This window comes from Globicephala melas, chromosome 20, assembly GCF_963455315.2.
Source record: "Globicephala melas chromosome 20, mGloMel1.2, whole genome shotgun sequence".
In the NCBI taxonomy this organism is placed as follows: Eukaryota; Metazoa; Chordata; class Mammalia; order Artiodactyla; family Delphinidae; genus Globicephala; species Globicephala melas.
The window spans coordinates 32,830,741-32,854,607 of record NC_083333.1 but is presented as its reverse complement, the minus strand read 5'-3'; the positions used below and the strand labels follow the sequence as shown (position 1 = coordinate 32,854,607).

Below are 23,867 nucleotides of genomic sequence, written 5' to 3'. Positions count from 1 at the left end.
AATGACCTGAAGCCTCAAGGTCAGGGGTCTCAGGTCCTCAAAGGTGCAGCCAGCCACACTACCTTCCTGCCCTGCAGTCCCCACCGATCATAGTAACATCGCATCCCACCTGGGCCGCAGGAGAGCCCAATCTACCTTAACTCACCTGCCTCTCCCTCCCTGCTATATCCGGTGGCACGAGGTGAGGGCCCCCTCAGGAGGGCCCCAGTGCCTGGCAGGTAATTCTATTTACCTTTCCTGAGAGGCCTCCTGTCCTTTCATTTGCTGCAATTAGCTCAGCTCTGCCTAAGCAGCTCCAGCCCACGTGGCTGGGCAGGGACTGTGGACACCCCCTCCCCCGGGTCCCGGCAGTCACCCCCCACCAGCTCCTAGGAGCAGGGCCGCCTGGCTGGCCCATTTGGCTTGTGCTCTTGGCTTCTGTGGCCCCTTCCTCTTTTGACAGTGCCCCTGCTCCTACCCCCTTCCACGCATACCCCCCACCAGGCATCATGGCATCGGACACAAGGGGCGCTCTTGAGGGTGACTACAGTCCTCGCACTGCTCCTGCACTTGTCTCCACCCTCTGCATCAGATGCACCGCGCCCCGGGGGGCAGCTTGGACTCAGGGCGCACCACCTGGCTCTTCCTGCATGAGTGCCAGCCCTCATTGACTGCCAAGCAGGGTGCCCACCCACCAGGCAATGGGCAGCACCCTCGCACACAGCTGCCCTTCCGCATGCGCTTGGAGCAGCAAGGACTGCAGTGATTCTCTGTGAAGTGGCTATGTTGGGCTGTGCCGCAGTCTTTGGAAAACCGTGCTGCGCCTGCACTTGGACGGTCTCGATTTTGGGGGTCCATCTCTCCCCGCTTCAGTCGGCTACATGGGCTGTGGATTGCTGGGGTGGCTAGAGTTGGGATGAAGCAGAGGCCAGTAGAGGACATCCAGTTCTGGATTATCTAGTTCTGGATTATCCAGTGATGCCCTTGCTGGGCCTGAGTCCAGCCCCGGCTTCGGCTCTAGCAGGGAGCCAGGGATGTTCATGTGGGGTTGGTAGAAGGACTGTGATGTCGGTGGCTTCCCTCGGCCATTGACGCCCTTCATGCCCCTCTGCGGGCGAATGGTGACACTCCGGGGGTTGAGGGGCCAAGACTGAGTGGGGCCCATCCACTCTGGCCCGGGGTGGGGGTGAGCCACCCCCCCCAACCCTGGCGCGAGGGCTGGAGATGGCACGTGCTGGTGGGGCACCACCAGCCACCACTCACACACAACCTCAGGGATTCCAGCTCCAATTCACCTGTATGATGGGGCAACAAGGAGAAGTCTAGAAGGAGCAAGCCAGCACGGGCCGTCCACGGCTGCTCCCTTCTCACGGGGAGGCCCTGGGCCCAGCTGGCCCCTCTCCTCCAGCCCAGCTGTCCACCCAGGGTGAGCACAGAGCTCTTTATTGTTGGAGGACACATGTTTTCTCTAACTCAGACACACTGACACACACGGGGACACACGGGCATGCATTCACAGAACAGCTTCCCCGCCACATCCCCTCCCCCACCCCTTGGCACAGAGCAGGTGCCCCTCAGACCACCACACTGGGGAACATGTGGACAGCAGGGTGCTGTCTGGCTCCCACGCTCTTGCCTCTGCTGGGCATCGGTTATGGATTGTCCAGTGATGCCCTCTCTGGGCACCTGAGTCCAGCCACAGCTGAAGTTCCAGGGGGCTTCAGAAGGGGTTCTCAGCCAATCCAGGGAGGCCGCCAGCCAAGTGGGTCTCCGTAGAGGGGTCCTGGCTAGTCCTGTTGCTGCCACTGCCCCTTGAGAGCAGCAGCTTCTCACTGGGGGGGCCACCAGTGGGCCTGGCCGTGTGGCTGCCGACATGGCACTCCTCCTGCAGTGCTTTGCCCTCACGCCAGCGATGCCAGCGCCGCAGCAACTCCGACTGCACCTGGGGTGGGCAGGTGGGTCGGGCCAGTCCCAGGGCCTGCCCGTGCCACCCTCTCAGGATCCCCAACCCCCTGGCCTTGAAGGGCTATTGGGCCCTGGGTGTGGAGCCAGGCAGGCTCTGTCACCACAGAACGCTGGGGTCTGGGAACACCTGGGGACCCCCTCACCCTCAGGTGCACTCCCTGAGGACGGGCTGAGGCTGACCCATCTCAGCAGGCCTGACACCCAGCGTCCTGGAAACTGAGCCCAGTAAGTGCAGGTGGACACGAAGGGCTCACACCTGAGGGGTGGGGCCAGGATGTCTACACTCCCCCTGACCCCAACCCCAGCGCTGGTTCCAGACCCACACCCCCCTCACCTACCTCCTTGTTGAGGAAACAGTAGAGAACAGCCACCAGCAGGCCCTGGAGAGATGGGGGAGGTCAGGGCTGCACCCAGGCTGGCCTGGGGGTTGGGCTATTGGTTAAGGGGCGGGCAGGCACCTGGAAGGAGCTGAGGAAGAGGTCGAAGAAGAGCTTGGCGGAGCGCAGGGTGCCCTGGGCATGCTCGTCGGTCACAAAGGCAAACACCACCTCGTGGACCCCCAACAGGGGGATGAGGGTCAGCGTGGACTTGGCCAGCCTGCGGGGGCAGAGACTGAGCCACCAGCCCAGCACCCCCTGGGGCTCTGGTGCCCCCACTCCCACCTACACTCCCTCTGGCCCCCGGGATTCCGCAAGCCGCCTGGTGCCCTCCCACTCCCAACGCCCACACCCACCGGAATTTGTAGTCAGTATAGCGCATCTGGTGGGCTTGCAGCTTGGCCACCAGGAGGTGAAGGATGCGGATGAAGATGAAGAAGTTGATCTGTGTGTGTGGGGGACACAGCTCAGGGCAGCTCTTGGCCCCCACCTGTCCCTCCTGGAGGTGGGCCTGGCAGCCAGACAGACCCTGGCTCCTGGGGCCCTGGGGCTGTGGGCACCCAGTCAAGGATGGACAGCCTGGCCCAAGACCCAGGGCGCCAGCCAGTGTCCTGGGTGAGTGCCAGGCCTCCCTCCCTGTCCAGCCAGGCAGGATGCTGTCTGTCTCCTCAGGCTGCTGCAGGCCGATGAGGAAGGAAGGGACTGGGGGGCCAAGGCCAGCAGCCTCCCGGCCCTCCCTGCGGTGCCAGCAGGTGCCTCATTTCCTCACCAGGATGGCCAGGAAGACGGGGAAGCGCAGGATCCACCAGAAGCCCATGTTGTCATTGCTGGTCCAGCACCTGCAGGGTGGGGCCTGCTCGTGTCCTGGCAGCCTCGTAGCCCCCCGCCCCCTGATTCCTTGGGATCTAATTAGTGCCTCAGGAAAAGAAGGGAGATAATTACCAATGACCTCCACCCCCGGGGAACCAGGTTTGCTTAGTGCCCCCCACTGCCTCTGGCCGGAGACCCCTGAGCCACTCCCACACTCTGAGCCACATGGCCATTCCCCACGGGGCCAGCCCAGCACCTCCCAGCCAGGAGAGGCGAATCCCCCTGCTGGCCCGCCAGTCAGATACTCACTGGATGTTCTCAAACAGACACTTGACCACCACCCAGGGGGTGACAAACAGCATGGGGGCACCTGTGGGGAGAACAGCTGTGGTCCCGTGGCCCTGGCCAGCCCGCCGGCCCCCTGCGCACCGGCCCACTCACCCCAGCCGATGCCCAGGTAGAGGGGGAAGCAGCTCCTTTCAGGGATGGTGGCGAAGCTCAGCAGGCTGTGCAAGTACACGCCCTCCACCAGCAGCCAGCAGTAGTTGGCCACGACGCCGTACTGCATGAACACCGCGGCCACCCGGCAGCCGGCCACTGCCTGGCCGCGGGGGCAGCATGAGTGCGGGCCTCCCAGCTGCCTGCCGCCCAGGGCCCGGAGGCCAAGAGGCCGGATCTGGGAGCTCACCCCGTCACTCAGCCAGATGCTCACGCTGAAGTCGTCCCCAATCCTCTGGCTGTAGCGGGTCTTGAGCAGTGTGTCGATGACCAGCACAGAGCTGGCCTTGAGCACGAAGGACGCGAACAGGTTCACGTGGATGTAGTTTCGGGTGCAGTGCAGCTTGCTGTGGGGACAATGAGTCAGTCCCCGCCCACCCTGCCCGCTGGGGCCCCCCATGAGCAGGGCAGTGGGCATACCTGAGGCCCAGCAGGATGGCCAGGGCCAGGAGCAGGGCCCCCAGGGACAGGGAGTAGCCCACGGTGTACATCACCTGGAAGCTGCTGTACATCTTGGCCACCTCCTTCTGCAAATCGCAGTGGCCAGTCAGGGCTGGAGAGGGCCATCTTGCCCCTCCCCCCAAGCCCCCACTGCACCTGCCACGGGCTGACCTGGACCTCAAGCTCCTTGTCGTCCATCTGGCACTGGGAAGCATTTCGCCATGGCTGCCCCCGCGGCCCACGTACCCACTGCCCATCAGGCCCACACCTCTTGAAGACGAGGCGGTGCTGCACTGCGGGGGCAGGCTCTGATCAGCTCCCCGCCCCTGGGCTGAGCCCCCTCTGCCAACCCCCCACATCCCTGCTGTGGTTACCTTTGTGGTGCCAGGGCAGGTACCAGGGGCAGGAGATGTTGGCTGTGGTGTTGGGAGGGGTGTCCGGCCAGCAGGAATATTTGTCAAAGGTTCTATTACAGACCAGCTCTGCAGAGGCGGGGACAGGGTTGCTCCTCAGCAGGGCCTCGCCTGCACAGCCCCCTGTTGTACGCTCTTTGCGCCCCAGAAGGCAGCCTCCCAGATCTCCCTCACCATCCTGCCTGCCCTGGACGCCTCTGTCCAGCCTGATCCTGAGCTCCAGCTCTGCCCGGCCACCTCCCCTCAGATACTCCGCATCTCCACCCAGGGTCTTCCCTCTTCCTAGTGCCCTTCTAGCAGCACTTCCACCTCTGGAGGCTGAACCCCAATTCTGTTGGCATCCTTCTGGGCCCAGCACCGGCCCCCTTCCTCCCCCAAACAATGGCTCGGCCTCCCAGGCAGCTCCTCCCGCCCCAGTGTCTCTCTTTGCACCTGAGTGATCTTCAGAACTTGCCCAGAACGCTGTACCTCAGTCTGCCTGAGCACTCCAGGTAATGGCCCATCTCCTTCCCCCTCACCAGCCCTGGTGCCCTCTGCCTGCCCCTCTCGGTCCACCTCCCCCACACACTGTCTGCCTCCTGGGCCACGAGGCTTTGCTCCATGGGAGGAAAGACGGTGTCCAGGCCGTGGGCCTGAGGGGTGCCCAGCAGCAGGGGAGGGGCACGAAACATCCCAGTTCTGGGGCAGTTCTACCATTTCTTAAATGTCCTGGTCTGTGGCCCTGGGCTAGTCACCAGCTTCTCTATGGCTCAATTTCCTCACCTGTAAATGGTGGGTGGGGGTTGGGGGGACTGCACTCGGGCCGAAGGCGGGGCTCACCAGTTGGGGGGGGCAGCAGGCTCAGGTTGTAGAGACACTGATCGCCATAGAGCTTCCACTTCTCAAACAGGAAGTCCATCACCTGAGCGGAGGGGGCCTGCGGCTGGGGGTACAGATGGATGGACAGAGGGGACAGGCTGGCGTCAGCATGAGGGGCAGGCAGGCTGGTGGGACAGGGGGACTGGCAGCAGCGCTCACCTGGCAGGCCAGCAGCAGAAGCAGGAGGAGGTGGGGGCAGCGTGGCAGGATGGGGGGCATGCCTCTGGGCAGCTGCCCCCCACATCTGGCTGGGGTTGCACAGCTGGGGCAAAGAGGTCCTCGTAGGTGCACTCTCCTCTGGGGGCTGCTGAGTATCAGAGCAGCAGGGTCTGTGCAGGGACACCCAGGAGTAAAGAGGCCCAGCTGGTCTCCGCTGTGATCAGCAGGGTGTCCTGCTCCCCTAAAACCATCCCTCTGAGTCTCCGAATCCTACTAATGAAGTGGGGGCTGGGAGGGAGGGGATGCCAGAAATGGTCACTCTGCCAGTGGCAGGTTGGGGGTCTGGCCCTGCACCTGGGGGTTCTGCCCAGGGTCCTGGGGGCTGCTCCATCTCACAGACCGTGGCTGTCTGTGTGGCGGCTCTGACAGTCCCAGAGCCCCTCTCCTACATGTTGGTTAAGCGGCCCCAGTCCTGCCTGGTACCAAAGATGTCAGAGGAGGGAGCAGCCTCCCTAGCTGCCCAACTCCTCCCTTCGGCTCTCGCTATTTTTCCCACCTATTCTTAGCTCCTGGGAAAGTCAGCATGGCAGGCTGGGGCAGGGTACCAGGACCATCCATCACTTGGTCCCCAGGGGCATGGTTATCAAGGTGACCCCGGGCCAGCTCCCAGACTTGGCAGGGGCCAGGAGTGCCAAGCATATGCTTAGGGTGGTCCCTGTCACATCCATGCCCCCTTGCCCAGGACTGGGGTGTCTAGGTGCTCCCTTGGGCCACGCCCAAGACTCCGGCCGGGCTTCCTGGGTCCCATGGGCCATAGCATGCAGGCAGCTGCAGCGCATTCCTTTGAGATTAGCGCTGCCAGCTGCCGGGGGCTCAGACACAGGACCCCTGCCCTCGTGGTGCCTGCAGGGGGGACCTGAGGTGCCTGGTCCTGTCCGGAGCCTGCACTGGGGGCATCAGCAGCCCCGTAAGTCATCGTGTCACTGCTTCCAGAGTCCGTCTTCTGGTCCACTGAATCCCACAAGGGCAGTAGGAAGGGGATTCCTTTGGGGCCTAGGGGTGGGGCCCCTAGGAACTACTCATGCAAGCCCCCTTAGGGCTGTGGATGGCATCCTGCCACAGAGTGAGCATGTGATGGACCGATGGATGGACAGATGGACGAAACTGGCTGGCTGGAAGGCAGTGCCTGGGAGAAGCCAGGGAGAAGGTGGGGAGGAGGGATGCAGGCTGTGACTGAAGGTGGAGGGTTGCTGGACAACCCTGGATCTCAGCCTCCTCCCATCAGAGTCCAGATGGGCCCTCATTGGCCAACTCACGTGGGCTCCTCTGTGATTCACTCCTCACCCCTAACGGGACCCTGAGATGCCACCACATGGGGTGGGTACCTGGACCATAGCCTGCTGTGGGGCTCCTCACCCTGGCCCTTGGGCCACAGCGCAGGTCAGGCCTGGTGAGGCAGGGCCCAGTAGTGGCTGGTCCCCAGGCCCTGGTCCAGGTGGAGGAGCCAGAGCGGCGGGCCTTCTCAGGGGAGTAGCCCCCAGGCGGGTGGAGGACAAGGGGCAGTTCAGGTGTCCCTAGCCCAAGGGGCCTTATCTCCTGATTCTTATCAAACAGCCCGGTCTTCTGCCCTGCCCTTGCCCACCGAGGCCACGGAGCCAGGTGGATGAGGACCACTGTGACCAGCTGCTGGAGGAGGGGAGGTGGCTGGGAAGGTCAGGGAGACAAGGGCAGCCTGGATGGCTAGAGGCTCTGGGGGCAGGGCAAGGGGAGAGTGACAAGGGATGGCTGGGGTGGAGTAGACAGTGGAGATGCAGGCAGGGAACATGGGGAGGAAGGATACTGCCCCCTGCCCAGGGGCCCTGCAGCCGGTGGTGAAGGGAGGATGAAGCTGCGGGGATAGTCCAGTGAGGAGCTCCAAGGCAAAATGTCAGCCCCTCAGAGTCCAGCTGGGGTGTGGTGGCCAGGCTGTGCCTCGACTTTCCCATCTGAAAAGTGGGAGTTCACCTTGCTGACCTCCTAGGGCTGTTAGGAGAACCCAAGGTAGGCGGGGCCACACCCAAGCAGCCTGCCTTCCAGCTAGGGGTCGGTTAGTCTGGGAACCACAGAGAGAAGTTGAGCCCGGGGGTAGAGGGGAGAGAGGGATGGGCTGCCCTGGGGCCCCTCCTTCACTGCCCCTCCGATGGCAGCCAGAGCAGAGGAGTAGGGAGGCCTTTCCATGACCCCTACTCCCATCCCTGGTCTGGTACGTGGGGCTGGGAATCCTTGAAGATTTGCCCCACACAGTTCAGCACCTACAGATCACAAGCTGGTACCCCAGCTCAGAGCAACGGTGGCCCCACGTCCCTAGGGATCAGGGCCTCAGCACCCCCCAACCAATACAAGAGGCAGAGGATGATACCTCTCACTAAGTCTCTGATAGAAACACAAGGGGCAGAAGCGGATGAGGCTCCCATGCCTGTCAGGGGAGTACGGGCAAGATATCTAGACACTTCTCTGAGGACTGGGCAGAGTGTGGGGCTGTGGAACGACTTTCAGCTGTGCAAGGCTGAGGTTCTAAGGTCCCTGCCCTGAGCACCCAGGTGTGAGGCTGCCGCCACAGGAGCGGGGGACGTTGCAAGGCCCAGTTCTGGTCCCGGGACCAAGGGTAAATAATTCAACTTCTCAGAGCCTCGGTTTCCCTACTTGAAAAGTCCCTGCCTCCTCAACAACATGGAGGACAATGAGATGTGCCGCTCGACGGGAAGGACAGATTATCACGTGCAGGCCCCTCCCTTCCGTGGGGGACACTGAAACCCCAGAGGCAGCCTGCCAGCCCCAGGGATAAATATCTGGGGTGCGGAGGTGCCGCTCCAAGCCTCCCATTGGCCTTGGCGTCAGGGCTGCCGTCTTCCACCTTATTACCCTCCCCGGCGGGGGGAGGCGGGGGACTACCGGCCAGGGACCAAGCCTTCTCCCTTCATGGACCTGGAGGCTTCGCTCCCTCTCTGGCCCTGGACTGCACCTGCCCAGCACAGATAGCTCAGGATCAGAGACTCTGGTGGAGTGGGAAGGAGGGCCAGCTTTCCCCCGGCCCCAGCCCACCCCCTCCTCTCTTTCCCAGCCCCCGCTCTCCACCACGGGCTGGCTGACCGGTGTTCTGTCTCCCCGCCTGGCAGAACACACCACTCCTGGGTGCTCAAAGCTCAGCTGTTTCTCCAGTTTCCCCTGGGGATGCCCCAGGACTCCCAGACCTGCAGCTGGGGGAGGGGCCCCCAGGATGGGTGGATCTCCATGGAGGAGAGTGGGGCGCTGGTCACCCCAGCTCCTCCCAGGATCTGAATAGGTGTGGTTGAGGCCTGCCAGCCTCTGATGGGTATGGGGGTGGGGGGTGTTTGTGAAACCAGAGCAAGTATCGGAAGGTCATGGCCCCAGGGCGGGATCAGGGGCCACAGGTTGTTGACAAAGCCTGATTCCTGCGTCCTCCTCCCACTCTGTGGGGGCAGGGCGGCCCTGGATGTGGGCCAGGGTGCTACTCCCCCACCAACCCTCATCCCCCAGCACAGAAGGGCCGAAAACAGCCTGGACAGGTCCTCGGAAGATGCGGGCGCCCAGACCTCAGGAGTCAGTCCGTTTCTGGTGGGGGCAGAAATCCTGCGGCCCAGAAGTGTGAGTGGGGGCCGCCGGAGAGGAAGGAGCAGGCAGGGCAGTGACCTGCCCTCCCTGCGGATCAAAGTGACAAGTGTAGGCTCCGCGCATGACGCCCCTCGGCCCCTCCGGGGAAACTCGGGTAACCAAGATACTGCTGGAGAGCTTTGGGAAGCAGGGGCCAGCTGGAGGGAAGCAGGGCTGCCCCCCGCGCCTCTGGGGGTGTCTCCGAGGTTCTGTGTATGCGCGGGGCGGGGGGGGCGCGGGGAAGCGGGGGTGCTGGAGGGAGGAGTCGGGAGCGGAGATGGGCAGCAGGACAGCGCGCCTGGCGCTCACAGACACCCCACCCTTTTCCCCGAGACGCGCTCCCCAGGGAGGAGAGGACGGGGGAAGCGCTGAGACCCCCAACTTTCTCGATAGTGCGGAACCAGGTTGACCGAGCTGGAAGGGCGCATCCTGGGGTTGGGAACGGGGTGTCCGACGGCAATGAGGACGGCGACACCCGGGGCCCGAGACCGCCCACCTAAGATAGGGGTCCACGCCGGCCAGTCCCGCGCTCCCGCCTTCGGCCCCCGGCCGGGAACGTGTTCTCGAGCCTGGCCCAGGTGCTCACCGCGCGCCGCTCCGGCCGCTTCGCGATTCCCGTAGTCCTCCGCGCGCACGGGTTAGGGGCCGGCCGCCGCTCGTCTCCACGGCGCTGCCAGGTCAGGGTCGGCGCCGGCTCCGCGCCCGCGCCCCGCGCCCCGCGCCAGCCTCTAGCAAACTTTCCGGCGGCTACGCTCCGCGGCGGCGGAGGGAGAGGAGGAGGGGGCGGGGGCGGGGCGGGAGCGGCCCGAGGGTCCCCGCCCGCGCCTCCGCCCTCCTGCCGCGCCTCGGGGAGCGACTGCGGGCCCGGGAGCCCCTGCCCGCAGACCCCTCCCCGCGCACCCGTGCCCGACTCCTGCCTTGCGGACTCCTACCCCACGGGGCCCTCCCCGCGGACCCCGCCCGGCAGAACTCCCAACCCAGAGCTCACTCGGCAGACCCCCGCCCGGGCGAACAGGGCCGGCAGACGGCAGCTCCCCGCGGGGACAGCAGCGGTGGATGGACAGGTGCGGTGTGTGGCGGGCGCGCGGCCGGGCGTGGGGGCTGTGACTCCACGCCCCTTCCTCTCGTCTCCTCCGCGTTCCCGGGCCCTCACAGCTTCTTTCCCGGGTACTGATTGTCGGAAGGACTGACCCCTCACTTAACCCCGCACCGTGGCTCCTAGGCGACCCTCCCACCGCGCCGGAGTGGAGTGGGGGGCCAAGGCGGGGAAGGGCGGCCCCTGGGGTGCCTCTTTAAGCCCGAGGGTACCGCGCCATCTCCCTTAAGCACCCTCCAGCACCGTTCATCCAACAGCACAACCCCTCCCTCCGGGACACCCCCCCCGCCCCACACACCCCAGCAGTCAGCCCCCAGTGACCGCAGGGTCACCAAATCTCATGCACACTTTGGGGCCTCATCTTTCCTGGCCTTTCAGTATCTGGGGACATGGATGGTCATGCCCTCCTTCTGGAAAGTTCTCCCATGGCTCTGGCTTCCAGGCTGGCGTTCCCACCTCCTTCTCTCTGCATTCCCCTCCACTTTCCCTTGGACAGTTCCTAATGTTCCCACTGCCAGATGCCCAGGACCCCACCAGGACCCCTCTCCCCTGACCCGTTCCCATCTCCTGAATGTACTTCCTCTGCCCACCCACCTGCTGGACTCCTGGCAGGGATCTTGAGGTCTCCAGTGCATCACCAAATCCTGATTCTCCCTGTCGCATTTCTCTGGAATCTGTCTGGGCTACCTCTCCACTGTCAACCACTGTCTGGCCACCATCACCCTGGGATGCCCTCCCTGGCCCACTGGGTCAGCTCTTTTGTTAGATGCTGTCCTTTGTCTTTGGGGCCCTTCTCCCTACTGCTGTTTTGGGGGACATTGGAACCCGTGGTTCTCCCCTACCCATGGCTCCCCCCTCCCTCCAGCCCCCAGAGCAGAGCTGAAGTTGGTCCCAGCACCCTGTGACATACCCACAGGTAGCTGGTGCTTGGTAACCTGCCCTGCCACTGTCTGAAGGCTCAGGAGGAGGGGCATTTCTGGGGGTGCCCTCCAGACCCCCATTCTTACCAGCCCACCTGGAACCCTGTCCCCAGAGCAGCCTGTTTTGGTTCAGGCAGTCGCCAGAAGACAAACGTCAGAAGCAAAGGTCAGAAAGTCTGGGCTGCTTGCATAGGGCCGAACGCGCTGGTGCTGGATGCAGGTGCTGGGGGAGGGGAGCCTTCCGAGATCCTCCTCCCCCCTTCCCTTGCACCCCTCTTCCAGCTCTCCTCCCACTTCTCTTGGGGCAGGGCACCCGTACGGGCAACAGAGGTCTGCGTAGGTGCCCCCTACTCTCCCTACAGCTGTGATCTTGGGGTCTTGCTTGTGATCCGGGTGGGCTCCTGCCTGTGAGCAGGGTCACTGACACCACGCTGGGTGGCTGTGAGGCCTAGGGGAGAAGCTGCAGGTTCTTCTCAGAGGTGGGATGAATCTGAGGAGCTGGGAGGTCATCCTGCTGTGTGACCTTCAGAGAGGCCCTTCCCTCTCTGGAACTTATTTTCCTGAGGAAATTCTGGTTGGGTGGAGGCCCAGCAGTCTGGGGGAGGGGCTGGGTGGCCCGAGTTGGGTTCTAGCAGGAAGAGATGTGAAAGAATAAATGTAGAGTTTATTCATAAATGTATGAAATGGGGGGGGGCATACTTGAAATGTGTGGACACAGTGGGGAGCAGAAGCGGGAGGGAGAGGGAAGAGATGGAGGAGGGGGTGCCTTCCTGGGCTGGGCCACCTTTATTTACATAACTGAATTCATAAGACATAAATAGAGCAGAAACTGGGAATGAAGGGGGCTGGGCCTTCCCACGGAGCATTGGAGGTCTGGGAAGTGAGGAAGGGGTCTGTCCATCACTGGGTCCCTGAGGGTCCCGATGGGGGTGGCACCCTGGAGGTGTGCTGACTCCTGTGTGCCAGGGCAGGCCGGGGTTGGGGGCTGCCCTCCACAGCCACAGGAGTGCTGTTCCGTGTGTCTGCGCTGTGGGCTCTGAAGAGTACACCAGCAGAGCTCAATTCAGGCATCTGGCTGAGTGTCATGAACTGGTACTGCGCACAGAGCCTGGCAGGGAGAACCAGACACCCCAGCATCGAGTTCTGGGCGGGAGATGTTGATAAGTGGCCAAGAAAGAGGTGGCCAGACTGGGTGGTGCTGGGCAGAAACCCAGGGCAGAGGGACCCCCCGGCGCATCAGGACCCAGAAAATGTGGAGCTGCAGGAAAGGATTCAGGGGGAAAAGAGATGGTGCCCCCAGACAGAGCTGCTGTTAATGTCGCAGGGTGGTTCCTTTCAGGTCTCTTTACTGTTGCTTTTTTTAAATTAATTAATTGTTTTTGGCTGCGTTGGGTCTTCATTGCTGCGTGCGGGCTTTCTCAAGTTGCGGTGAGCAGGGGCTACTCTTCGTTGCGGTGCACAGGCTTCTTATTGCAGTGGCTTCTCTTGTTGCGGAGCACGGGCTCTAGGTGCGAGGGCTTCAGTAGTTGTGGCACGCGGGCTCAGTAGTTGTGGCACATGGGCTTATTTGCTCCGCGGCATGTGGGATCTTCCTGGACCAGGGCTCGAACCCGTGTCCCCTGCACTGGCAGGCAGATTCTTTTTTTTTTTTAATTTATTATTTATTCATTTATTTAGTTTTTGGCTGCATTGGGTCTTCGCTGCTGCACACAGGTTTTCTCTAGTTGCTGAGAGCTGGGGCTACTCTTTGTTGCGGTGCACGGGCTTCTCATTGCGGTGGCTTCTCTTGTTGCGGAGCACGGGCTCTAGGCGCGTGGGCTTCAGTAGTTGGGGCTCGCAGGCTCTAGAGAGCAGGCTCAGTAGTTGTGGCACACAGGCTTAGTTGCTCCGCAGCATGTGGGATCTTCCTGGACCAGGGCTTGAACCTGTGTATCCTGCGTTCGCAGGCAGATTCTTAACCACTGCGCCACCAGGGAAGTCCCCTACTGTTGCTTTTGATAGAGTTTTGTGTCCAGCTTTCCCAGCATAGCTGGTAACATAAGCATTTCCCCATCTTAATAAGAGGTCTTCTCAACACCATGGTACCTGGGTACTTAGTATTCTATTGTGTGGATATGTCAGACTTTACTCAACCATTCACAGGCTATAGGAATCAGAAAAGGGAACAACCCAAAGCCCCAGCGAATGGGCACTAAGCTGCATCCTGGTGCCTCGCTCAGACATTCCTGAGAAACTGAGAACCAATGGAAAAGAGGACACTGGATGAAACAGAGCTAATACAGAGACCAGCTAATAATGAAAGAGTCCTTGTGAAATTTAAAAAAAGAATCTAAAAACTTAAAAATTTAATAGAAGGATTGAAAGAATGAGTTGAGGAAATCTCACAGAAGAAAGAACAAAAATCTGAGAGACAGAAACTAGGAAAGCGAAGATAAGAGATGGTGGAGGATCTGTGCAGAAAGCCTAGCACTTGAGGGACAGAGTTTCCAAAATGAGATCAGAGGAGGAGGAGACAACTGTGAACAAATAATACAGAGCTCTTCCCAGAACCTCTGTAGTGGAAAAGCCGCCAAGCGGCCAGCACAGTAAAAACAGCAAACCAGCTAACGGATTCAAAAACTCCACCACGTTGCATTATCATGAAGTTTCAAAGTCATCAGAATAAAGAGAAGATACTGAAAGTTTCTAGAGTGTGAACGTAGGTCTCCCGGAGAGGGCACTGCTCAGCGTGGCATAAGACCTGTCGCCAGCAGCCAAGCGAGCCACATTCCCAGGGACAGGACTTCTCACCTCACATCCTCTCTCCAGGCCCACCATCCTCCAGGTCGTGCTGCAGGTGCTAGGGCAGAACAGGACATTTCCAGACACCAGAGGACTCTTACTTCCCACACAGCTCTTCTTAAGAAGCTCGAGGTTGAGCCACCCAGCATGGAGCGGGTGCCATGCCAGTCAAGAAGATACTGGATTTTGAAGGCTTAGTACAAAAACAGAACGTAGGGCTTCCCTGGTGGCGCAGTGGTTGAGAGTCCGCCTGCCGATGCAGGGGACACGGGTTTGTGCCCCGGTCCGGGAAGATCCCACATGCCGCGGAGCGGCTGGGCCCATGAGCCATGGCCGCTGAGCCTGCGCGTCCGGAGCCTGTGCTCCACAACGGGGGAGGCCACAACAGTGAGAGGCCCGTGTACAGCAAAAAAAAAAAAAAAACAAAAAAAAAAACAGAATGTAAAGTATCAGGAATTGTGTGTGCTGGTCACATGTTGAAGGGATCCTCTTCCTGACAAATTGGTTTAAATAAAAGGTATTACTAAAGTTAATTTCACCTGTTCCTTTTCCTTTTTAAAAAAAATTTATTTATTTTGTTTATTTATTTTTGGCTGCATTGGGTCTTCATTGCCGTGCGTGGGCTTTCTCTAGTTGCGGTGAGCAGGGTCTACTCTTTGTTGCGGTGCGTGGGCTTCTCACTGCGGTGGCTTCTCTTGTTGTGGAGCACGGGCTCTAGGCACGTGGGCTTCAGTAGTTGTGGCACATGGGCTCAGTAGTTGTGGCTCGTGGGCTCTAGAGCGCAGCCTCAGTAGTTGTGGAGCCTGGGCTTAGTTGCTCCACGGCATGTGGAATCTTCCCGGGCCAGGGCTCAAACTCGTGTCCCCTGCATTGGCAGGTGGATTCTTAACCACTGTGCCACCAGAGAAGTCCCCCCTTTCCTTTTTAAATGTGGATACAAAATATTTGAAATGACTCGTTGGTTCACAGTTGTGCTGCGTAATATTTCTGTTGGGCGGCGCCCTCTAAAAACGCCAAGAGACTGTATAAATAAGGAAATGTAATAACAGCCCCCACCCCCCTCCCCCGGGCTGCCCACTGACCCTTCCACCAACAAAATGTGCCCAACTGCGGTGTGAATGCAGATCATTATGCCTCTGGATTGAAGGGGGGCGGAAGGGGTCAGAAGCAGGTGGGAGGGCCCGTCTCTGGTTGGGGTGCCAGGATGTCGGGATAATGCTGAACAGTGCAAATCAAGACCGATTCAAACATCGATTGAGCCCCTGCAATGTGACAGGCACTGTTCTGGGTGCTGGGAGACAGAGGGCAGCTGACATCTTAGCAGAAGGAGGCAGACGATACACAACCCAACAGATTGGTGTATTCCTACTGCAACGTGAGGTTCTGTTGAGGGCTGTGAAGAAAATACAGCAGGTGAGGAGATAGAGTGAAGAATGTGGCTACTGTAGATAGTTTCTTCTTAAAGTCCCGGCTGTTCCCAGACCTTGCCCAACCCTCCCCGCAGAACTCCCACTGCCCTGAATTGGGTGTTTCTCTCTCAGTTTTTCATACTTCTGTTAAACGAATGTAGGAATGATTCATGATATCCACGGCATGTTCTTTTTTTTTCTTTTTTTATTGAAGTATAGTTGATTTACAATTCCGTGGCATGTTCTTAAAGCACCGGGTCTGATATATCTGCTCTTGTGCTCAGCAATGTGCTTTCGGGCTGCGTTTATGCTGACCCAGGTGGCTCTGGTCTGTTTATTTGAAAAGAAATTTATTTTTGAAGTATAGTTGGTTTACAGCGTTGTGCTAGTTTCAGGTGTACAGCAAAGTGATTCAGTTATATCTATACCTGTATGCTTTTTCAGATTCCTTTCCATTGTAAGTTATTACAAGATACTGAATATAGCTCCCTGTGCTATGCAGTAGGTCCTCGTTGTTTATCTTTTTTATATATAGTATCTTTTCTATATGTAGTACTGTTGATCCCAAACTCCTAAATTTATCCCTTACCACCCTGATTCCTTGATTATTTAACTGCATGATATTCCAGCGTCCAGGGAAAACCCACCTGCTTTGTTCATGTTTCTGTTGGAGGACATTTGGCTTTCTTCCTCCCTGTCCCTCTTTGACCTTTTTTTTTTTTTTTTTTTTTTGCGGTACGCGGGCCTCTCACTGCTGTGGCCCCTCTCGTTGCGGAGCACAGGCTCCGCACGCGCATTCTCAGCGGCCATGGCTCACGGGCCCAGCCGCTCCGCGGCACGCAGGATCCTCCCGGACCGGGGCATCGGCAGGCGGACTCTCAACCACTGCGCCACCAGGGAAGCCTCTCCCTGTTCCTCTTTTCCTTTCTTGTTTTGACCATGACAATAGAGCTGCAAGGAACATTTCGGGACAAGCCTTTGGTGCATGCAGGGGGCAGGGTCTCTCCCGGGGAGGGGTGCTGTGAACTGCTGTGCTATCAGGGGGTGCACATCTTCACATCTTCAGCCTCACTAGATATTGACCAATTGTTTTTGGAAATGATGAGCCCATTCACGGTCCCAGCAGCAGGGTTTAAGAGTTCCCGTACATACACTCACTAACACCGTATTTTATTTTCAAATGCACATATGTATTAATTTCATAGCATGTGTTAAAAGTCAGGTTTATTGAGACATGATATACTCTTGAAAAATGTACAATTGAATGAGTTTCGACAAATATATAGTCATGTAACCACCACAGACAAGATACAGAACATTTTTGTTGCCCCCAAATTCCCTCAGGACCCCGTGTAGTCTGTCCTCCCCCCGCAGGCCCCTGGCCATCACCCACCTGATTTCTCTGCCTATAGATCTGCCTTTCCCAGAATACATACAAATGGATTATGTAGCCTTTTGTACCTGGCTTCTCACTTACTGCGAAGCTTCTGAGATCCATCCGTGATGCAGCTTGTAATAATGGTTCCTTCTGTTGATTGCTGAGTCCTGCTCCCCCGGATGGGTGGCCCGAGGTTTGGTGGTTCGTCCAGTTGGTGGACATTTGGGCTGTTCCCAGCTTTTGGCATAGTGAACTCTTCTGCTCTGAACGGTTGTGTGCAGATCTTTGTGTGGACACGTGTTTTCCTTTCTCCTGAGGAAACACCTCGGAGTGGGACTGTGGTTCCCAGGCCCTTGACTAACTTTATAACAAACCGCCAAGCTCTTGTTCTGAGCAGCTGCACCGTCCTGCGTCCCCCCTCCCCGCCTCGACCCCTCGGCTCTCTCGGGATCTTCAGGATTTTTGGTTGTTGATTCTGATTTTTTAGCCATTCCACTACATATATAGTGGTATCTCATTGTGGTTTTGGTTTGCATTTCCCCAAAAACTAATGATGGTCAACATCTCTTCATGTGATTCTTTGCTGTCTGTATGTCTTCTTTTATGAATCACCTGTTCAAATCTATTGCTGATTAAAAACTGGCTTTTTAGGGCTTCCCTGGTGGCGCAGTGGTTGAGAGTCCGCCTGCCAATGCAGGGGACGCGGGTTCGTGCCCCGGTCCGGGAAGATCCCACATGCCGTGGAGCGGCTGGGCCCGTGAGCCATGGCCGCTGAGCCTGCGCGTCCGGAACCTGTGCTCCACAACGGGAGAGGCCACAACAGTGAGAGGCCCGCGTACTGCAAAAAAAAAAAAAAAAAAAAAAATTGGCTTTTCAAAAAATTACTTATACATTCCAATACAAGACCTTCACCAGATACATGTTTTGTAAATATTTTCTCCCGTTCAATGGCTTGCTCTCCTACTTTCTTTTTTTTTTAATTTTATAAATTTTTTACTTATTTATATTTGGCTACGTTGGGTCTTTGCTGCTGTGCATGGGCTTTCTCTAGTTGCGGCGAGCGGGGGCTACTCATTGCAGTGCGCGAGCTTCTCATTGCGGTGGCTTCTCTTCTTGTGGAGCATGGGCTCTAGGCACACGGGCTCAGTAGTTGTGGCACGTGGGCTCAGTAGTTGTGGCTTGCGAGCTCTAGAGCACAGGCTCAGTAGTTGTGGTGCACGGGCTTAGTTGCTCCGTGGCATGTGGGATCTTCCTGGACCAGCGCTCGAACCCGTGTCCCCTGCATTGTCAGGCAGATTCTTAACCACTGCACCACCAGGGAAGTCACTCTCCTACTTTCTTTATTTATTCTTTTTTTTTTTTTCTGCACGCGGGCCCCCCACTGCTGTGGCCTCTCCCGCCACGGAGCACAGGCTGCGGACGCGCAGGCTCAGCGGCCATGGCTCACGGGCCCAGCCGCTCCGCGGCATGTGGGATCTTCCCGGACCGGGGCATGAACCTGTGTCCTCTGCACCGGCAGGCGGACTCCCAACCACTGCGCCACCAGGGAAGCCCAGATGTCTTTTCTTTTTTATGAGATTATCTTTTGATTTGTCTTTCTTAGTCTATTGCTGTGCTGAATTATACTGATTTTCAAATGTTTACCAACCTTGCATTCCTGGGATACATTTCACTTGGTCAAAAATATTATCCTTTTTATATATTTCTGGGTTAGATTTGCTAACATTTTATTAAGGATTTTTGCATCTGTGTTCATTAAGGATTTTAGTGTGTAATTTTATTTTCTTGTAATAAAGTTGTCTGGCTTTGGTATCAGGATGATACTGGCCTCATAAAATGAGCTGGAAAGTACTCCTTCCTCTTCTGTTTTCTGGAAGTCTGTATAAAATTGGCATTATTACTTCCTTAGATGTTGGTGGAATTCACTGGTGAAGCATCTGGGCCTGGAGCTGTCTTTTTGTAGGAAGGCTTTTAACTACACATTCAATTTTTAAAATAGACATAATGCTATTTCCCTAGATATTGGCCCATTGCTATTTGAAATTATTATGCCGATTTTTAGTACCACTAGCAGGATTTAAGGGTTTCTGCTGTGGGAATTCCCTGGTGGTCTAGTGGTTAGGACTCTACCCTTTCGGGATCTCAGTTCCCTGACCAGGGATTGAACCCAAGCTACAGCCGTGAAAACCCGGTATCCTAACTACTAGGCCACCAGGGAACTCTCAGTATTTTCTTAAAGTAAAGCAAAAGGGTGCTGGGTCACAGCTGGTGGAATTGTGTCTGGGATGGGGTGGACCCTTCCTGCTGGGGCAGCTCAGAGCCGAGGTCCCTCCTCCCAGGTGTTCATTGTCATTCCTTCCTGACCAGCCGGCTCCTCCTCCCCTGATCTTGATTTTTTTTTTTTTTTAACATCTTTATTGGGGTATAATTGCTTTACAATGGTGTGTTAGTTTCTGCTTTATAACAAAGTGAATCAGTTATACATATACATATGTTCCCATATCTCTTCCGTCTTGCGTCTCCCTCCCTCCCACCCTCCCTATCCCACCCCTCCAGGCGGTCACAAAGAAACTCTTGCAGGTGGCCTTCACTGGCCCTGCTGCTCTCAGGCCTCAGCAGCCTTCCTGGGCTCCACTGCCACGGTCCTGGCTTGTCACTACTGAGCCCCACTCCAAGCGCATCCGCTCGCACAACCACGAGCCCCCCGCCATCCGGCTAAGACTGCCCCTCACGCGGGCCTCCTCTGCCTCTTGGACGCCATGGCCACTCTCCTGCTGACAGGGACCCCCCACCCCGCCACCAAAGTCCCCTCCAGCCTCCATCTGTGTCTTCAAGATAAACTGAGGCTCTGGTGGCCACTGTGCACATGGGCCGTGCCCAGACCCCACCCCCAGAGGGCAGGTGGCGTGCTCAAAGGTGTTGGGGAGCCGGGGACAGGGAGAGGCCAGGCCCCCCATGACCAGCCACAGCCATCCCCAAGTCTAGACAGCCTCTGGGGCACCCAGGACCTGTCCCCACTCACTGCCCATCTCCTGGGAGCGTCAGCTCACCCGCCAGTGTTTACCCGGCTCCTCCGCAGATCAGGCTCGGGGCCAGCCCCACCTACACGCCCTCTGAATTCTCCCAACCAGTGGGTGGTGAGGGGGCATCTGGCCTCTTTCAGAAAAGGTAAACGGAAGAACTCAAGCCTGCCGAGGACCCTTAGCCGAGGGTGGGGGTGGTGGAAGCCCAGAGCCCACGTCTTGACCAAATGGGACACTGGGCCTGGAAACCAGTCTCTGTGCAGGGCTGGGGTCCCCACTTCCATTTTATAGATGGGGAGCCCGAGGCTCTGGAGGTGAAGTGGCCGGTCCAGGGCCTTCAGCCCCCTGCAGCCTGTCCTGGGGAGGGGCCCTGGTCCCGGCTTGCACAAAGCAGGGCTGGACTGCGGGGTGCAGCATCCTCCCCCCACGGCCGTCGTTCTCTCCCCGAGTGACCCCCACCCTCTGAGTCCTGGCCTCTTGTCTCGCCAGCTGCCTCTCGCCCTGAGCCACCATCAAGGTTGTTAGGCTGAGCAACGTCACATTAGGTGGCATCCAGCGCGGCTCAATCAAATCAAGCCACGTAGAGGGACGGCAGCAGCAGGAAGGGGCCCTAGGGCCACCAGCCTAGATGGGGCCAGGCTTGGGTCAGCGACAAGCAGCGGGCTTGGGGGCTGGGCAGCATTGCCCGGGAGGCCAGGGGACAGGTGGACAGGTGGTGCTTGGGCACAGAGGGGCAGCATGGCAGGCAGCCCCTGACCCAGGAGCTCAGGGTGATGGGGGCAGACAAGCCCAGGCCCCCATCTGGGATATCAGGGCAGGATGCGGAGCACAGGTGAGGTGGGAGCAGAAGAGGCACGGCCCCCAGGGCTCCTGAAGAATGAGCCAGGCCAGATGGGACCAGGGAGCGGGGGTGTGTGACAAGGAGGCTGGGAAGGACAGGGAGGGGTCCCTCAAGGCTGGGGGCCAGGATGTAGGCAGTTAAGCCTGGAATTTTGCTTGAGTCGGACTTGCCCAGAAGCACAAGCACATATGGGTTGTTCTCACTTCTTCCCACCATATCGTGTCCTTACAACCTTCGATGGCTCCCCTGTGCCCCCAGGACTGAGTCTTCTCCCAGTGATGCACAGACGGCCCACAGGCTGGCCTGGCTGGCTTTCGTCAACTGGCTTGCCCTGTTCTTTTTTTTTTTTTTTTTTTCCCTGTTCTTGTGTCACCCACTCCTCCGGCCGGCCCCAGAGCTCACTTGCGCCTGCCCATCTGTGCCACGGACTTCCTGCAGAAAAATCTAATGGCTTCTCTGAGTGATGGATTCAAACCCTGAGAAGTGGGAATTGGTGGAACCCTGGGGCAAGGAAGCTGGGGTTTACCCACAATTCCCATCCCTCAGGGGCCGCTGGTGATAGGGTTGTGACGGCTGCTCTCCTGGAGTGGACTGGCCTAGGCAAGCTTTGTCTCTGGTGTTGGAGAGATACGGGGGCAACAGAAATTTTAAGGATCAGACATTGACCAGCCTGAGGCCTTGAAGAAAGTTCAGGTCATCCAGTAGCAATTCAGGGCTGCAGTGAGATCCAGGGGCCCCTGTTACCAGCTGAATTGCATCCCCCCTAAAATGTGTATGTTGAAGTCCTAAACCCTAGCACCTTGGGATGAGACTGTATTTAGAGATAGGGCTTTTACAGAAGTAATTAAGGTAAAATGAGGCCATTAGAGTGTGCACTAATCCAATCTGACTGGTGTCCTTATAAGAAGAGGAGATTAGGACACAGACACACACAGAGAGACGACCATGTAAGGACACAGGGAGAAGGCGACACACCCAGGAGAGTCCTCAGGAGGAGCCAGCCTGCTGACGCCTTGATCTCAGGCATCCAGCGTCGGGACTGTGAGTTGATAAGACGCTGTAGTTTAAGCCACCCAGGCTGTGTACCCGCCGTGGCAGCCCCAAGACATTCACACAGCCACCATGCAGCACAGAGAGTCACAGCCCCTAAAGCTGGAGGGCAGGTTTGCTGGAAGTTGGGCCAAAGACTTGATCCTGGGGGGGTGGGGAAAAGGAAAGGATGGTTGTGCTTCGCCATCTCCTGGGCCATGGTAGAGGGTGGACCCCATGACCCAGACGGGGTATCAGGGTGGAAGCCCCCAGCCCCGGAACTCAGATCCCCCCAAAACTGCTGGCAGCAGAAGTGGCCACAAACCTGGTTGGAGGAGACCAGCCTCCTGCTGCCCGGGCTGTGCAGACCTCACCTGAGGCAGATGTCCTTTCCAAGATCTGCCCGCCTCCCCTCCAGGCCCCTGACAAGTCATGACGGGTGACTCTCTTGTGACTGTGGGCGGCGATGGCTTATTCTCCAGGTAGCTGTGGCCAAGCAGGCTTGCACCCGCAGGACCCCGGAGAAGGGAAAGTGGATATTCAGGATCTGGAGTGGGGAGTGGAACTGGGCTGGGGAGGGGGGAGTTATTGATGTGGGGCGTTTTCCAAATCCTGGCAAGGATGCCTGAAATCTGTCCTCACATGCTGCTGGAATGGCTCCTGGGAGTTTGGGGATGACAGAGGCTGGGGAAACGAGGAGGGCTGGGCGGTGTATTTGCAAGAGAACCTGCAGCTGATGGAGAAAGCCCTGGGAGGGAGCTTCCAGGCCCCCATGGCTGTCACATCCTTAGGTCCTTGCTGGTTGCTGGCTGGACACAGCGGCTCCTTCCTTGGGGCCTGAGCAAGATGGCAGCCACAGTCTTTAATCTCCAATCTCACAAGGGACGTCCCGTCACTTTGTCACCTTCTATTTGTCAGAGGCAAGTCACTGAGTCCAGTCTGCACTCAGAGGAGAGGACTTCATGAGGGCATGGATGCCGGGGGAGGGTCCTGGGGCAGCTTAGAGGAGCCCCCTCAGGGAGTGGGGGTGGGCAGCCGGTGACGGCATTGCTTCACTTTTATCCCCTAAAAAGGTCAAGGGTGGGTGACCCCTCCCTGACACTCCAGACCAAGCCTGGACTCAGGAGAGAGGAGACCACTCAGATCTCTCCAGCGCTGCACATGAGGGTCTGAGCTGACCCTGAATCCAAGACACCAAGGTACTATGAGGCCTCTGTGTTAGGTGGGGGATTCCAGAGTCTTAAAGACTTAAGACACAGGCACCTCAAAAAGTTAGACGTGGAATCACCATGTGATCCAGCAAGTCCACTCCTGGGTATATTCCCAAAAGAACTGAATACAGGGGCTCGGACAGATATTTGTACGTTCACGTTCATAGCATCACTATTCACAACAGCCAAAAGGTGGAAACAACCCAAGTGTCCATGGATGGATGAATGGATAAACAAGATGTGGTCCATCCAGGTAATGAAATATTATTCAGTCTTAAAAAGGAAGGCAATTCTGATACCTGCTGCAACACGGATGAACCTTGAGGACATGATGTTCAGTGAAATCAGCCAGTGACTGAAGAACAGTCCTGTAGGATCCACTAGTATGAGGGACCCAGAGTAGTCGGATTCACAAAGACAGAAAGTAGGATGGAGGTTGCCAGGGGCTGGGGAAGGGGTTGATGGGGAGTTAGTGTTTAATGGGGACAGAATTTCACTTGAGGAAGATGAAAAGCGTCATCTGGAGATGGTGGTGGTGGCTGCACAACCATATGAATAGGCTTAATACCACTGAACTGTACACCTGAAGTGGTGAATTTTATTATATATAATTTATTACATTTACTATATATCTATATTATGTGTTAGATTTTATTGTATTTTACCGCAATAAAAAATTTTTAAGTCTTAAGATGCAGGGGGTGGTGCCCATCATACCCACTGTTTAATTCCTGGGCACGACCGCTGCCAGCACCCGCGGAATCACGGATGAACGTGAGCTCCACCAAGCGGGAGCCTGAGCACAGCGGCCGAGCAGGCTTGCTCCTTCCTCAGCCTCCGCTGCGTCTTGCAGACACCACCTGGGGAGCGTGCTCCCCTGTGTGTCCTCATCAGAGGGGAAGCGGCGCGTTCCCCTGAAGCAGGCTCACCGCTGCCCCAGGGCCCTGTCTCTGCTCCTGCTGCTGCCGACTCTAATACTTGGAAACAGGGAAGATGTTTCTGGTTGTGAGTTGCTGGAAACTCAACTA

The 23,867-nt window shown here is 57.8% G+C and overlaps 1 protein-coding gene and 1 long non-coding RNA gene across 10 annotated transcripts in view; one reads left to right on the top strand and one right to left on the bottom strand.

Moving 5' to 3' along the window:
• Nucleotides 1–1,541: 1,541 nt before the first annotated feature.
• On the bottom strand, nt 1,542–9,898 carry GCGR (glucagon receptor). Of its 5 annotated transcripts, XM_060290429.1 has the most exons (14): nt 9,648–9,898; nt 5,501–5,670; nt 5,303–5,405; nt 4,445–4,552; nt 4,242–4,363; nt 4,050–4,156; nt 3,820–3,976; nt 3,573–3,732; nt 3,441–3,501; nt 3,091–3,160; nt 2,678–2,766; nt 2,403–2,541; nt 2,283–2,324; nt 1,542–1,921 (listed from the first exon to the last, which is right to left on the bottom strand). In XM_060290429.1, the coding sequence occupies exons 2-14, from the start codon at nt 5,558–5,560 to the stop codon at nt 1,700–1,702; spliced, it is 1,440 nt and encodes a 479-aa protein (XP_060146412.1). In that variant the 5' UTR covers nt 5,561–5,670; nt 9,648–9,898; the 3' UTR covers nt 1,542–1,699. The 5 variants fall into 5 exon arrangements, with proteins under 5 accessions (XP_060146412.1, XP_060146409.1, XP_060146410.1 ...); XM_060290426.1 differs by having other exon boundaries at nt 3,573–3,976; XM_060290427.1 differs by having other exon boundaries at nt 3,573–3,976; nt 9,738–9,898.
• LOC115845415 (uncharacterized) overlaps nt 9,746–23,867 on the top strand; it is a 33,338-nt gene continuing 19,216 nt past the window's right edge. For 3 of the 5 annotated variants that reach the window (XR_011377053.1, XR_009560322.1, XR_009560324.1), the window contains exon 1: nt 9,860–10,215. This is a non-coding gene — a long non-coding RNA (uncharacterized lncRNA). Of the gene's footprint in view, nt 9,829–9,858; nt 10,216–23,867 lie in introns of those variants that run through there. The other 2 variants (XR_009560323.1, XR_011377054.1) reach the window with 2 other exon arrangements.